The sequence below is a fragment of the Phyllostomus hastatus genome, unplaced genomic scaffold (assembly GCF_019186645.2).
Source record: "Phyllostomus hastatus isolate PE091 unplaced genomic scaffold, TTU_PhHast_1.1 phas_scaffold_39, whole genome shotgun sequence".
Taxonomy (NCBI): domain Eukaryota; kingdom Metazoa; phylum Chordata; class Mammalia; order Chiroptera; family Phyllostomidae; genus Phyllostomus; species Phyllostomus hastatus.
Genome location: NW_025334028.1, coordinates 13,258,314 through 13,274,235, shown reverse-complemented (window position 1 = coordinate 13,274,235; position 15,922 = coordinate 13,258,314). Strand labels below are relative to the sequence as shown.

The 15,922-nt window shown below is 40.3% G+C and overlaps 2 protein-coding genes across 8 annotated transcripts in view; one reads left to right on the top strand and one right to left on the bottom strand.

The window, feature by feature from the left end:
* Nucleotides 1-1,017: 1,017 nt before the first annotated feature.
* On the bottom strand, nucleotides 1,018-4,396 carry TIGD2 (tigger transposable element derived 2). Its single transcript, XM_045820328.1, has 2 exons — nucleotides 4,054-4,396; nucleotides 1,018-3,874 (listed from the first exon to the last, which is right to left on the bottom strand). The coding sequence occupies exon 2, from the start codon at nucleotides 2,950-2,952 to the stop codon at nucleotides 1,375-1,377; it is 1,578 nt and encodes a 525-aa protein (XP_045676284.1). The 5' UTR covers nucleotides 2,953-3,874; nucleotides 4,054-4,396; the 3' UTR covers nucleotides 1,018-1,374.
* A 271-nt stretch (nucleotides 4,397-4,667) lies between these two features.
* Nucleotides 4,668-15,922, top strand: part of FAM13A (family with sequence similarity 13 member A) — a 269,131-nt gene continuing 257,876 nt past the window's right edge. For 3 of the 7 annotated variants that reach the window (XM_045820020.1, XM_045820019.1, XM_045820016.1), the window contains exons 1-3: nucleotides 4,669-4,917; nucleotides 10,433-10,488; nucleotides 12,980-13,444. In XM_045820020.1, the coding sequence (XP_045675976.1) occupies nucleotides 13,340-13,444 (105 nt within the window). In that variant the 5' untranslated portion in view covers nucleotides 4,669-4,917; nucleotides 10,433-10,488; nucleotides 12,980-13,339. Of the gene's footprint in view, nucleotides 4,918-10,432; nucleotides 10,489-12,979; nucleotides 13,445-15,922 lie in introns of all 7 variants that reach the window. The other 4 variants (XM_045820022.1, XM_045820018.1, XM_045820017.1 and 1 more) reach the window with 4 other exon arrangements.

The window sequence follows — 15,922 nt, the reverse complement described above, 5'->3', positions numbered from 1 at the left end:
TTTTTATAATTCAACCTAAGATGTCTTACACATACCTGCATACCACACTGTACCTAGCAGTAGGTGGTAATGAAATGATACTTAACCTTTCATTTTCCACTGCAATAAATATTACTGTATTTCAACAAAAACTAACTATTTGTATCTCTTTGATCTCACGTCCATCTCTAAATGGTTTTCCTAATGCAGCAACAGCACAGTTGAGTCACACTCTTGATCAGTTCAGCACACTTCTGAAACTCCTAATTTCTATAACTCTGCAGTAGCTAACACTTAAAGAGGACTTAATTCTGAGTCAGGACCTGATCTAAACCCATGTCACTTAAAATCCATATATTAACTAATTTACTCCTCACAAAACCTCTCCAGGACAGGTATTCCTATTTTACAGAGAGATTAAGTAACTAGCCCATGGTCACATGGCCGTTCAACAGTGCCTTTCTGTTCTATTTAATGTCAGCCCATTGTTCATGAGATGGTTCCACAACGTACCTGATGCTTATATTCTCAGTATTTCTCACAGAAAAAAATAGGCTGAGAGAAAAGTGACATACTTTATAGGCTTAGAAGTGTTACATAAATATCAAATAGCTTATTAAAGAGAAAAATGTTGACATCTATACTAATAAAAGATCAAAATAACAGATAATAAAAATTAACCCTTACCTCTTCTAATCATAATGGCTTGGGAATTGAAATCTATTTTTTTGGAACATGGATGGCATTCTTTCTGCTATGAAGATAAAATAAAAGTGAAATGTAAGCCCTAGGGATATCTTAACCTATTTCTTCTTCATTATACTCAGAGATGGCCAATCTGAATTGCTGAGTGCCACATACTGTTAGTATAGAATGTTATATTTAAAGCTTTATACTGTTTTCCTTTAGTTCTCTGCTTTCACAGTGAAATTCTTTAAGCATAACCTTGGCTGACTTCTAAAATTTTCAGCAGGTTGGAAAATCATGGAAATGGAAAGTTACTTCCAACATATTTCAATTTGGAAACTGAAGCTCATAGAAAGTCATAAAAATCAATTTAATTTAGATTTATTGATTGCCTATAGTGTGCATGGTCCTTTGTTAGACACAATGAAATTCAGGCACAAAACAGATACAAGATCCCTGGCTTCAGGAACCTTATGATCTAATTACCATAATACAGATTAGAAACAAAGACAGACAAGTTACATGTCAATGCTCACTTACTAGAATTGACATTAAAGAGCAGTAATTTAAGTAATCCAAAATGGCATCTAGTCCTAAAATTATTTATAAAATTTATTTGGCCTTGAAATTCATAGCACTTCAAGCAAGATAAGCTCAGCTACAGATAGTCACAAAGATTCAAATACACTGAAACCCTTAAGAGCATTATTAATGATTTTTGTTATTTTGGATCTTCTGTTTTCTTCTTATTATCGTTCGCAGCCTCCGTAATACCAGTTTATCAGACAGAAGCATGTCATCTTGTTGTTCTAGATAATCCAGTAAATTTTCAGTCCATTCAAGTGCTGATTTATGGCTAATGTGCTTCTCTGGATTCACTTCTGTTTTTCTAGTCTTGTTAGCAGGTCTTTGCTCAGCAGGCTTGGACTGGTCCTCAGCACCTTCACTGTCAGTTAACACCTGACAGCTTGAGTTATTACTCTGAGAGTCAAACCACTGATCAATATTCTCAATATCAACGTGTTCACAGTCTTCTGTATTCTGTAAAACTGTTGCCAAATTAGCTGCTAAAATGGCTCCTTCATCAATGTTCATACCTGAATTCTCCTCATTGCCAGGGAAAAGTTTTTTCCAAGCTTTGGTTATGGTACTTGATTTTACCATGTTCCAAGCTCTTGATACTTCATAAATTGCATCCAACACTGTCAAGTTCTTCCAAAACATTTTTGGATCAATTCCTTCATCCATGTATTTCTGGAGAAGTCCTGCTCGGTAGTATCTTTTTACCATGGCTAGAATTCCCTGGCTCATAGGTTGAATTAGACTTGTGACATTTGGTGGCAGATATTTGACAATTATTCTGCCATCATCTGAACTCAACGATTCTTCATTTGGATATGCTGGAGGAAAATCCAAAAGAAGCACTGCTTTTTCTAGAAGCCCCTTGGATTTCAAATGCTTCTGTACCTGTGGCACAAAGTATTTTTCAAACCACTGTCTGAAAACAGAATGTTCTATCCATGCACTTTTTTGACTGAAATAAGTGACAGGAAGGTTTGAAAGGTCAGCTCCTTTGAACGCACGGGGTTTTTTTGCCTTTCCCACAACACAAAGATTAAGTTTGTGCAAACCTGTGGCATTTGCACAACACATAATAATGATTCTCTCTCTGCTTGACCTATAACCAGAAGTACTTTGCTCACTTTCAAGAACTAATGTCCTGGGTGGTAAACATTTCCAGAACAATCCAGTTTGATCAGCACCATAAATTTGCTCTGGTTGCAGATTCTCTCTTTCAACAAATTCCTGAAAGTTACCACAAAATTCACTGGCAGCAGTTTCATCTCCTTTTAATTTTGTTCCTTTACCAGCAGCCTTGGGAATACCATGGCGCTGCTTAAATCGAGTTAGCCAGCCAGATGATGCATTAAAATCACCTTCCATCCCTAAAGCATCAAAAAAGAATTTGGCTTGCTTTGCACAAATTGTTCCAGACACTGGAATTCCATCTGTTTTCTGTTGGTTAAACCACTCTATCATAACTCTATCAAGTTCCTCATATGTTGATGACTTCATAGATTTACGTTTGGATACCCCACTTGTAGGATCTGAACTGTTTGCATAGTTTATTATCCTTTCCTTGTTCTTTTTAATGTCCCGAACTGTGGATTCACCAATTCCATACACCACAGAAAGTTTTTTGAAAGATATGCCCTCCTCAAGTTTCTTAATAATGTCAAGCTTGTCCTTAATTGTCAATACCACACGCTTACGTTTCCCCAACATTATAATGTCCAATATTTTAGGCAATTACTAGAACAAGATATTTAAGAACTTAGACTTAAACACAATGAGATTAGAAAAGGGGGTTTTAAAATCCCTCCTGCCCCCGAGGGTCTAGATGGATAGTGTGCTGGCCAATTTCCAAGCAAGGCCTCTGTGACTCTCACTTTGCTGTTTTAAAACTTAGAAATTCCTTCAACAAGGACTAGCTCCAATGAACCTTTCTATCTTTCTTCCTCCTCATTTAGTTTAAGGTCTTTTCATGAACTACAATTTCAGTGGAGACTGCACCCAATACTGTACCAGCAAAGTCTCAAAAACAGTCTTATTGCATACTCAATTCTTCATGCCACCATTACAGGTGAAGTTATTGCTAAAGGACTAAGGTTCAATTGGAAATATTTTGAGAAATGTGCTGGAGAATAAATAGTTTAAGAGAGGACTTGCATACTTGACATATAGGAAAATATAATGGGAAAACCCATTCCCTGACTGTTCCCTTTCAGGCAGCGCATTGTATGGAATGCTGCCTCTTCCAGACAAGGGATATTACAGGTTACGCGAAGTGAGTAGTTATGGAAATCATAAGCAAGCAAGGTAAGGCAGGCTGGAGAGAAGTGAGCGGTGCAAATAAGGCGAAAGTGGACAGGCAGAAAACTTTGTACGTTAATAGACACAAACTTATACCTAATGTATTTAACAACTGGAAAGGGAAAAGGGTAGACAATAGGTGGTGTTACATGATTCAAAAAAGCATCAAAAAACTTCACTGGTGGAAATCAGGACTCATGGTAGAGGGTATGGGGTGGACGGCTGTGGTGATGTTATACAATAATCCTGGTGGAGGATGATCCTCGATGGGCCAATAGTAGTACTGCAGTTCCTGTGGGGGGGGGGCTGTAGAGGTACTCGGAGCCTCCGAAACCTAAAGGAAAATACCAAAAACATTTTTTTTTCAATATCAGGGTCTGTGGCATTACCCACACCTATCCTGAAACTATGTTGAAAAAATTAACGTTTCCTATCAATGCGATGGCTAAATACGACAAATAATGCTTTTAGGCGTTATCTGAAGTGACAGAGAGCGGGACCTGAATTGCCTACCTCCTGAAATTAAGAGGTCAGAGTGAAGTCGTGTAAGCGAGGGCCTCTCCCTGAAGGGCGAGCTCCGGAGCGCGGGACGTCTTTGCTCACGCGGAGGGAGCCCGGGTTCGTCTGTGGCCGCTGGCGACCGTGTGTCACCGCTGCAGCCAGCCGACGAGCGAGCCGCAGCTCGGCCCAGGGAACGCCAGTCCGCGGGCGGGGGGCATCGCTCTCCGTCTGCCTGCGCTGCGGCCAGCCCGCCCCGAGAGCAAATGGAGTCTCTGGAGGAAGGTTGACACTGGTCGCGGCAGCAGCTAGGAGCAAGCGTCGCTGCCGGAGCCGGAAGGCGGGGGATTAGGGTGCACGCGCGCGCCCCCGCAGGAACGTTTGTCGGCGACCGGGCGGGGCCTGCGCGGGCGAGCACGCGCGGCCCGGGGGCGGGGTCGTTGGCAAACGGGCGCTAGGTGGCGGGGCGGGGCGGACCGGCGGGTGAAGCGACTGTAGGTGCCGCGAGGGTTCCGCTAAGGGCCGGGCTGCTCCAGCCCGCCGACTCACTCATGGACCAGCAGGGGGCGGTACTGGTTCATCCTATTTTGGTCCTTCTCCCAGGGTCCTGGCTAGGAAAGTGAGGCTTCTTCAATGCTCAGGTGGGATAAAATTTACACTTTCAAGAGGGCTCACGAGAAAAGTGTGCATCCTCAGGTGCCAGGAGCCGCCTGCAACTGGGAAGCGCAGGCGCACGTGGACCATGTTTACAAATAGCGGCCCTGGCGCTTGCGCCTCCTAGCGCTCGCCAACCCGCACTGGACGAGCTGGAGAAAAGGATCTTGAGCCGCGGTAGGAGCGAGCGGACGCGGCTGCTGGCTGAGGGGAGGCTGGTTACTGGTGGGTACCGGGTTCTGGAAAGGGGCTGGGGCTTACACTCTGCACGTCCCACCCGACGCAGGTCTGGGTAGCTGGGGCGCAGCAGGTGTTGTGGGACTGGGGGAGGGGGGGAGGAGGGCAAACTGGCTCTGAATCTCCCCAACTGTAGCTCGACAGTTGAAGCTACGTTCTCTGTAGAAGCAGATCTTGTGCAAAACCGACTACACCTGGGAGACGTGTGAGCTTGGAGGCTCCGAGAATTTCCTGCGGCTCCTTTACTCCTCTTCTCAGTAGTAATAAGGGAATTGCAGTTTGACAAAGAGTCCCTTGAGCTGTTTCAAACGTATGGAGATACCATACATTTTTATTTTGGCATTTTAAATGGAGCGCATGCCAGGCCCGCACCGGTGCCCTAATAACTGCCGCTGCCGTGAGTGCCTTGTGGCCACTCCAGGACTCGGTTGCCTGAGGGGCCCTCTGAGCCGTCCCGGGAGAAGGAAGAGGCTATCCCCACATTCTGCAGCACCCGTTTACCGGGAAAATGCGGTTAGCTTTTTCTTTCTTTTTTGTATACCTTGAAGAATGGAAAAGTTTCAGTTAAGTTTCCCTAGCATCAGAACATAAATGACTAACCTTTTTCGTTAACACCGTAGCATAATAATTCGTCATTTATTTGCAAAGACCATATGGTTGCTAGACTGTTTAAAAAGGGAACTGACTTGAGCCTTCATACTATAGAAAAGAGATGTTGATTTGTAACTATTTAACTCCCCGGCCCAAATTGCTCAATGCCTTCCTCAAAATCACAGCTTTCCTCTATTACGCATAATGGAAAAATATTTGCTGGTCTAGCTATGCTGAGAAGTTTTAAATGGTTTTTGACAAATGTCTGTTTTTCCGGAAGGCGAATCTTTCTCTACCTCCTCCCCATATCAACCGGACAGTTTCTGCAGTCTTGGTTGACTATTTTGGCTAAAATACAACTTCATACTAGTTTTAAATCACGTTTAAAAGTTTGCCTCTTTGATATTTACAAGAAGCGTGAAAACATTTATATCTGATACAATCCATTGTATCACCATCATAAGGGAAGAGCTGCAGTCAGTAAACTGTGGCCTATAACCAGATGTTAGCAGCCTAGCTTTGCCCTTACCTCCAGCCTACTGGGGTCACTGTGTCCCATGATACTTAAATAAGATAACCTGCTTTTTATCTCTATCTCCCAATATCTTTGAGGTTTAATTTTCTGGCAGATATCACTTGAATTGTTTCTCTGTTTCTGCTGAATTTTCCAGCTTGCTGGTATTTTATCTCTTATAGCTTGTTCCCTTTTCATTACCTTATGTATGTTAAAATCTGGAGTACAGCCCACATCCCTCAATTTCCTCAAGGCACCACTTCACACACAAGGCAGCTGTATTTGACAGATGTTTCATGAGACTTTACCCAAGACAGCTGTGTCTTTACAGGAGATAGTTTTACTTAATAGACTTTTCACATTTTCTTGGAGGGAGGAATTGCAATATGACAAATTTATATTAGAATACAAGAGTAGGGGGACCTTAAAATAGAATTTGAGGCATATTTGTTTTATTAAGAGACTGGCTGGCTACAGTGAAGTTGTCAGTTTCTCTCTTTGGGTGATAGTCTCTCCCCAGCATTTTCCTACATCTAGGTCCCCTTTCTCCTTTCCTTTCAGCTGCTTGTGAAATCTTAAGATTCTTTTTACTTTCTTATGCAGAGCGATTTTGTATTCTTTGTCTTCTAACTGTCCTTTACCATTTGCTGTGGTTTATTCTCTAATCAAAAGACATTTCACTCCTTGGGCAATTCTGCCACTAGTATATCTTTCCTTCTTTCTTAATCCTTGCAACAGTAGTATAAGGTAGATGATATTTCTGGTTTGTGTACAAGGAAACAAAGCCTAAAAAAGTATATGAATTTGTTAAATGTAGGTGGCAGAATGAGATTTGAGCCAAGTCAGTCTTTAAAATACTGTGCTCTGCTCACGCTATCATAAGCAAGGCATTTAGCTTAAAGACATGAAAAAAAGAAAAAGTATATTATGATTATTTATGTGTGATTAAAATTGCCATTTATTAAAATGGAATTTTGGCATTAACCTACCAAAAAGTCATTCTAACACTGAGAGCACATTAAGTCTGAAACAGTGTTTATCAGACTAAGCATGAGCATTTGGTTCATTGAAATGTGGGTTTTCTGAAAACTACTCCCAATCAACTGAAAGTAGGTTATGCTTCTCATTGTTATAAGCTCTAAATTCCCTTTTCTACTGACATAATATCAAAACAAGTACATTATGTGGCCTCATTTTCAGTAGTATTTTTTATTCACAATAGTTTCATAATAGGATAGGACATCTCTTGGTAAATTTTTGATTTTAAAGGAATTGCTTCTCTTTTGCTTTTGGAGTTCCAGTTACTTGAAAATCAGTGGTTTTCACAAAAACCATTAACTGTCACCTACTTTAAAGGGCAAATTTTTGAGGAGCATTTTCCAACTAAAATATTTTTGTCTTTGTTTGGGATGTGTGTTTGTGTATTTTAGGACAAACAGGATGTAAAATAGTTGTCATTGGTAAAATGAAAGCTTGTTTTTTGAAGTCTCCTTGAACTGTAAAGGAGACAATTACTTTGTTGTAGACAACAGCCCAAATTATTCCTTTTTAATATGAAAAATTCCCTTTTAAAATGGTAAAGTTAGGAACACTTTTCCACTTAAAAGTTTCTGGACACAAGTGAAATATCAGATTACTCATTAGGAAATCCCATATATTTTTTAAAAAAGTTAACATGATATTGGAAGAGAGTGAGGTCTTATACTCTTGAGTCATATAGATGCCCAATAGGGGGCTTTTAAACTTGCTTTCTTTGTTTCCTTGGTGGCTGGCAGTAGGTTTTCAGTTGAATGGCTGCATAAACAAAGACAAAATTGAGTTCTTAGGAGAGTAGGAAAGATTTAATAGGGTTGAAAAAATAAAAATTGCTGTTGGAAATGTTTAAGAAAAAGTTAGACTTGTGTTCCTAAAAAAACGTGGATAAAAATGGAAGAAACCAGTGAATTGCTGATTGATGTCAACAGTGTGGGTGGGAAACTTGAGTGACGTTTATATGCCTGCCTTACTTTTCCAAGCCTGCCCAGTCTCCAACTGTTCTCCAAAGGATCCCGCAGTTCTGCTAGTTTGGTTAGAGTCCCCTGTGCATCAGGCCACTCACTCTCACAATCCCCGGCACGTGCAGCATGGGCTTTCAGGTTCTCTGTGCTTTTCTGTTAGCCCAGAAAGTCCTCTCCTTGCTCTGTCAGTCTCTAAAGCCTTCAAGTTTTAGTTTGTCCAGAAAGTGCATTTCTCAAGGTTTCTCCTCAGACCTGATGGGTCAGAATTACCTGTGTCCAACATACCAATTCTGGAGGGCACTCAAGGGATGAAACCCAGTGATCTCTCAACTGATTCCAACATACTAAAGTTTGGAAACTTTGTAGTATCTTGATCATCATTTTGAATATAAGATTCCTTTCTCATAATGTATTTGGGAGGGAATTTTTCATTTTACTCCTCCCCCTTCTTTTTAAATTATATGCAGTCTTTGAAGGAAAATGTGAAATGCAGAAAAGGAAAAGAGGAAAATAATAATACCAGCATTCAGCAGTAACTACTCTTAACATTTTGGTGTATATCCACTCTTTTTTTGTATCAGTGTAATTATATCGTGTGTGTATCTAATGAGAACATTAAGTTGAAATACACATAATTTTGTATATGCTTTTTTAACAACATAGTATATATATTTTATGATATTATTGATTCCCATCAGCCAAATACCACCAGGTTGCCAAAAGTGGGCTTACTATTGCAGCAGGGGAGATCAAGACCTTGGAAAAACCATGGAGGGAATCAGGTGGAGCTTGTTATAAGATTTGGATAAGGTGATTTTAGCAAGGCTTAAAGAAAATGAAGAGTCTCCTCTGGATTGGGTGGTCTCAGAAAGCAGGATTAATTTGGCTTTTTGGTATCTTAATTTTTTTCTAGGAAGCTGTCAGAATAGAGAATCTAGAGTTATCACTGGAGCAGAAGCAGTACTAGCAAGGAGAGGGCAATGCTCAGTCAGTTTTGAGGTTGACAGCATTCCGCCCTCCATCCTTGCGAAGTCTTTATTCAGGCAGGATTATGGAGTGACCCTGTGTTTGTCTTGGTTCACCACAGTCATGTTGAGCCCTCTTCTAATATCCATGAATTATTTAGATTCCTCAGGGTAACATCATGCCTATGTCATTCAAAGCTTTCAACACATTCTCAAAAGACCTGGGATTCAAAAAAAGTTTAAATAATCATTGATAGATTAGCTCATTCAGCCTTTAAGTGATCCCCAATTTATCTGGGTAAATACATCTTGATTCAATTCTGCCTTAGTGAGACTCTCTTATGCTTTAGGAAGACAGTTATTAACACCTGGCTTTAGTGCATCTAGATTTTAAAAGCCTCATAATAGTGTTTCTCAAACTGAGCTTTGATCAGTTTTGGAACTTTCAAGTTCCCGAAAAGAAATCCCATACCATTAGCAGTCACCTCCATTCCCTACCACCTTCTCTCCTGTTTTCCAGCTCTTGGCAACCACTTGTCTCTATAGATTTGCCTACTCTAGACTGTTCATATCAGTGAAATCATGTAATAAATATCCTTTGTGACCAGCTTATTTTATTTCTAGTGACTGATTTCTAGTGTTCGCCTAGAATCAAGTGCAAGTTTCTGCTCAAACATGGTTCTATTTCCCAACTAATTAATTCCTTCTGTTAGCCGAGTAACCATATGATACGCAGTACAAACTGGGACAATGATTTTTATAACCATTTAAAAAATATTTAAATCAAACTTACTTATAAAACACTAACCTCAAAATTATATTTCTTTAAAGCTTCCTTTGTTAATGGTATAATCACTTAAGTAGTACAATTTTCTAAATGAAAAATGAGAAAGAAGTAACTCTCACCTTTTATGACAGCATGGATGGAACTAGAGAGCGTTATGCTAAGTGAAATAACCTAGGCAGTGAAAGAGAAATAGCATATGATCTCACCTGTAAGAGGAACCAAATGAACAAAACAAACAAATGAGCAAAATAGAACCAGAGACATGAAAACAAGGAACCAACTGACAGTGATGGGGGTGGGGGGAGCGGGATAACAGAGGAAAGAAGGGGAAGGGTCTGATCAACAAACAGGTATAAATGACCCATGGACATGAACAAAAGCATGGGGATTGACTGTGGGAGATGGGCGGAGCAGGGGAGAGCAAGGTTGGGGGCAGGCGGGGGGGGCGGATAGGAACAACAGTAACAACAACAACAATAAAATATAAAATACAAGTTTTAGAAAAAATAAAAATAAATGAAAATGAGAAAGCATTCAAAATTACATTAGAAGAGAGACAAAGCCTCAAGATTCTGGTGGTTCTAGATTTATGCAGCAGACTAGTTTGAAGACTCAATCACCGCTGATGGTGTCTCAATGTTGTTTTCAGGGTATGGGGATAGTGGAAGAAAGTTCACATGCTAGAGGAAGACGAAAACTCCCGTGGTAGGTAGACATTTCCTGTTGTTACTTAGGACATGGTGGTCCAGAAAATCCCCTGGTGGAGTGAGTGTTTTGGGGTGGTCCACACATACTTTCTTAGGCCCTCACCTCATGAACTGGCCCACAGGACTGTGCACTGGAGTTAGAGGTGGAGGGATGAAGCCTGGATTCCAGCAGGGAGTGGAGGGGAATGAAGAGATCTCCCTGGTGAAGGTGGACTTTTTGGTGGTCCTACATTCTTAGGATCCTAGTGGAGAGGGTCCTTCTGAAACTCTGGCAAAAGCTTTTGCTGTTACCTTCTTTTAGACTCAACTTTCCCAGAACACTTTCAAGAGTGAAGAAGGTACACTATTAATTATTACAGGAAGTCGGCAAGCATAAATTGGAAGTTTTCCAGGCAGACTGTAGTTTAAATACCCTATTTATTAGGCACTGCTTCAGTGTCCAAGGAAGCAGACTTTAGAATCATCCTTTATGCTTCTCTTATCTGGACTAGGATGGCACTTCTTTTGCCTCATACATACACTCAGTTATCAGTTTTATGAGTTCTTTCTACAAAATTCATGTGACTTGTCTTGAATTTAGGTAGGGAAAGACATTTTCATCTCTGCTGGATTATTGTAAACAAGGTCCACTGTAATAAGTCTCCTTCACATTCTAGTCAAACTTCCAGATTAGTTTGTCACTAGTTTATTAAGCTATTTATTCTACTTAAGAACCTGGACTAGTTCCTGATTGTTTGAGGCCCAGCTTAGACTTCTTATTTTGCTGTTTAACCTACATTGCTTTTCATGCTGAGGTCTGTCTCTGTGCTCATCACACCGGTCCGTTAGAATGCCCTCTCCGTCCTAATCTGTGGCTTCTTGCGGCTCTAGCTCCAGCCACTTCTATTCATCACGTTTCTTTCTGTCTTCTAATTTTCAAGTGCTAAAGGCACACATTTCAAATTTGATTAAGCAATTTAGTGTATTGTATTTGCTAACTGAAGGATTAAGATTCAAGTGCTTGCGCTGGCCCTGTAGCTCAGCTGGTTAGAGCGTCATCTCAATATGCCAAGGTTGCTGGTTCCATCCCCAGTCAGGGCATATACAAGAATCAACCAATGAATACATAAATAAGTGGAATAACAGATTGATGTCTGTCTCTCTTTTTCTCCCTCCCTCCACTTCTTTCTCCTCCAATATCAATAAATATATGTTATAAAATTTTTTTAAATGACTCAAGTGCTCTCCGGGGCCAGGAGTTGATCATAAATTGTGAAACTGGCAGAGTGAAGTACACTAGGTATTAAAGTGCTTGTGTTGATTGCTAAGCAATAGTAATTCCAAACTAGGTACATGGCCTTTAAAAGTTACTATGCATATCAGACAAAATGGCCAAACAGTACCTTCACAAGATTTTCAAATTGTGTCCAACTTTCTTTGTACATGTACTTTCTAGCTTAAGTGATAAACCATCCATAATTCCCCTTAGCCATAATTCTTAAATGATAGTAGGTACCTGTTGTGCATTGTATAAGACTTGTGAAATTAAAAAGTTAAATGATGGCTTTAGCAAACTTACTGGGAAAATAACTGAAACTATATTCAAAAGAAAATGCAGCAGTTCTCTTGGTTCCCAAGCCTGAAGTTGGGGTGATCATTACAGATGTAAGTGCTTCCTATCCCAAGTCAGCCTGGGACTGTGTTTTTCTGCCTTGTGGAAGCAGAGCCTGTGCAGTGTTTTGTGTGCACACATGGAAGTAAAACGTGCCCTGGCCCCTGGCTTGCTCAACACAATGTGCTCCTTTGCCTCTGCTCTGGGTAGTGTTGGTTGGCTACAGATATGCAAGGAGTGTTAGATTTGAGGGGATGTATTGAAATGGGAGCTGATGCTAGTTTTCCCTTTTCCTACCACCACCTCCCTTTAAGATGCAATTTATTATGTCTTTGTTATTGTGGCAAATAAGTCTTTTAAAGTTGGGTCAACTAAAACCTCGCATGTAGTATTTAGTCAGCATTGTCTTAAGTGTGCCAGTAAAAAAGAAAAGTGACAGAAAAGTGACAATAAAAAATAAAAACATGACAGTTTCCTTCTGGCTTATGTGAAGTGGATATTATAGCCATCAGTTCAAATATTTGAACTTATAAAGTCCGCCTGATTTTCTAGTGATACACACATGGAGTAGGAAGTTACTGAAAGAGGCTAATTTCCCAGACTGTATGTAAATCCACATACATAGAATTATGGATGTCTAAAAACATATTGTTTAATGTTTCTCACCAGTATATGTTAATAAGATTATTTGAAAATAATTAGAAGTAATAAGTAACAGCTACATAAAGTAGAGCATTTTTACTTAGGAAAATTCTTATAGAATAGAGTGGAAGGAAGAAAATTTTCATAGACTTTAACTGGTTTCTAGGGGGCAGCAGAAGTGAAAACTGCCTCAGAACAGTGAGGAATATTCCTGTAGATTGGAACCTAAGTGTAAATATGGGATTTTTTTTCTTAGAAACGAACAGCGATGAGGAAGCAAGTTGGTGTCTTTGCTCTCTGCACTGTTAGTTCTGGCGGTGAATACCACTAGCTGATCAGCATTTTCTGAACGGAAGGAGCCTGCGTGTGTGGCATCCAGCGGGTCAGGTTTAAGAAAAAGATGTCAGCAACTTAAGACCCATGTCACATGACTCCCTCTCCTTGCCAATACTAGACGCCGTGGATCAGATTTCAACTCCAGGCAGTCCTCGGTGCTCCTGTGGGTTTAGCCGAATAAGAAACAAAACCACTCTTCTGAAAATGTGAGAAGCTGCTCTCCGCTTACTGTAGCCTCGGGATTTGGGAGCTGGTGTTCAAATCAAAGCATCTCCACTGAATGGAATTTCAGTATTTTGCTGTCATTTTGATGATTTCATCTGGCCTTCATCAGTTCTGCCAGACACTTCCTGCGAGGATGGGGGCAGGAGCCCTCGGCATCTGTGTGAGTACAGGCCTCCCTGTCTTCCTCGAGCACGAGCACGAAGGGCTCTGGAGAGGCCTCTGTCCTCCTGGGTTTGCTGAGTTGTTTGTGCGACTTTGCTTGTCCTTCCTAGGAGGTGGGGGCAGATTCGTTACTTAAATTTATTTCTATTCAAGTGGACACTAAGCAGTATTTAGGGCAGTCAGCATGTCTGCCTACTTTCCAAACAAGGTGAAGGAGAGTGCAGCTGAGTTTATTGGGTTAAGTCAGCTTTATTTAATGTAGAGCACTCCGAGCGTTTGAGACTGTCTTGTTTCCAAAGAGTTAAATATGAATTCTCAGTTGTAGTTATTGGAAAAATTTTGTGGCAAGACTGAGAAAGAATCAATACAATCATAATATATTACCTCTGAGTATGTTTATGACATCTTTGTATTCACATTCTTGTTTTCATTTACTAATGCTGGAATTTCTGTTTTAGCATGGTTGCTGAAAGTGGTGGTGAAAAAGCATGGTTGAGAAATGTTTGTGACTCTTAATGTAGAAACTTCTGGTTGTTATAGTACAGTAGCATTAACAGATAACACTGATATAAAATCCATAGGGAAAATGTGTATATCTCTAGGGCTGAAACTCATTAATTTCAAAAGCAATTGTTTTGGTGCTTATACATAACCTTTTGCAATAACCAGGTATTGTCAATTATATGCTGTAATTAAAATTTTTATTTCAATATATGGAAAATGCATAAATATATGTACTTATGTTTCAAGTACATATATTCCTTGGTAGTGTATTCCAAGGGAGAATTTTACGTCTTCAGAGGTGCTGAGTGAGAAGTATCTTGCTCTTCGTCACCTTGACTGCCCCTTTATGTTTCATCACATTTAGGTCAGATCCTTTTTAAAAAAAAAATTTCAGGAAAACCTGCAATTTGTTCTGGGTTGTGATCCATCCTAAAACATCCAGAAATATCCAGGCAATTTTTGACATACAGGCCCCAAATGGTCACCAGGTGGTGTACCAGCCCCACAGATTGAATTTTTTTAGTAGAACTGCAGGGTGGCTCCCTCAGTCCACACTCAGAATTCCTCAGGCCGTGTGCCAGTCTGCATCTCTCCCTTTTGGTCCTGAGGCCTGAGCATCCAGGCATCCAGCTAGTTATCTTTATATCACTTCAATGTGTTCCCTTTAAAGTCTGACTTATTTTTATGTATAAAAAACTAAGCTTTTACTACAGATATACATCTGCATTTTTCCAGCTTTGTAAAAGAAATACTTAAGAACCAGAAATGTGTGGAGTGAGGCAGCAGCTTGACCTTTGTCATAAGATTTGCAGTCATTTCTGGTTGTCTGATTGGATCCATATTTCTTGCCCTCTTGTGTACATTGATCTTACGTTGGCTGAACACACTGACCCATGTATGAAACTCCATGCCGCCCTTCATTTATATCCAAAGCATGTGCAAAATTTCATTTAAGGTTGACATAAAAATCATGCTATCTAAGAGATTATTCACTTTGATATGATTGATATGAGTGCCCCAGTTTTACTGTAGGGGGAATTGCAACATAGTATTTATGTAAAAAGAGAAGCGATTGGAGAGTAAAAAACTTTTTTTAAAAAACGTGGCAGAAAAGTGAGAACTAAGTGACACATGAATGCATGCCTGTGAGCTGATACACTTTTCTTAGTTTGGGACTTTTCTGCCCAGTGAACATATCTTATGTGTAGCAGCTTCTCAGGTGTGCTGCTCAAGACAGTCTTCACACAAAATAACAGACCCGTCAAGGATTTGTAGAGTATGCATGTGTACTTACAGATTCTTGAAGTGGGACTCAGACTGGTTTAAAGATATTTCCTATATCCATTGACTAATCAACTTCTATTCTTCATTTCTTTTGTTTTCCTCATTTCCTATATTGGTAGTGCTGTCAGTAAAACTGTGGTGGGCTCACCAAATTTACTTACGCCTACATTGCTACTCATGTACAAAGAAGAGGTAGGTTCTTTACTGTGAAATATCTTTTTTTTCCCTCAGTAAATCACTGAGAGTCAGGCAGAACTAGAAACTATACTTGACAGTTAAGGTTATCGTAATCTCTTCTAGTTTGAAATGTCACTTTTGGGTGACTCAAGCTCTCTCAGGTGAATCCTGAGTCTTTCAGGTTCCCTGCCTGTCCTGCTATTTGTCCAGGTAGCATCTGGGCATTTAGAGGATGTGTAGGTGAGAGTGAGGAGGTAGCATATTCTGGTGGATAAAGAATGAGAGGACTTAGAATGCATGTGTGTAGGTTCTTATACTGTACTCTGGATTTTCCTATTTGTGGGCAAGTTCAGGTATCGTGTCTGTGACTAATGAAATTGCAGTCAGTTCCTCTGGGTACTATCAGAGCCCAGTGTCCACCCATCCTGACTCAGCTCCAAGTCTTGCTGGAGCTGGAAACAATTCCAAGGGTATCAGGCCCTATAGCCTTTGTCCCTACCTTGGGCACCTC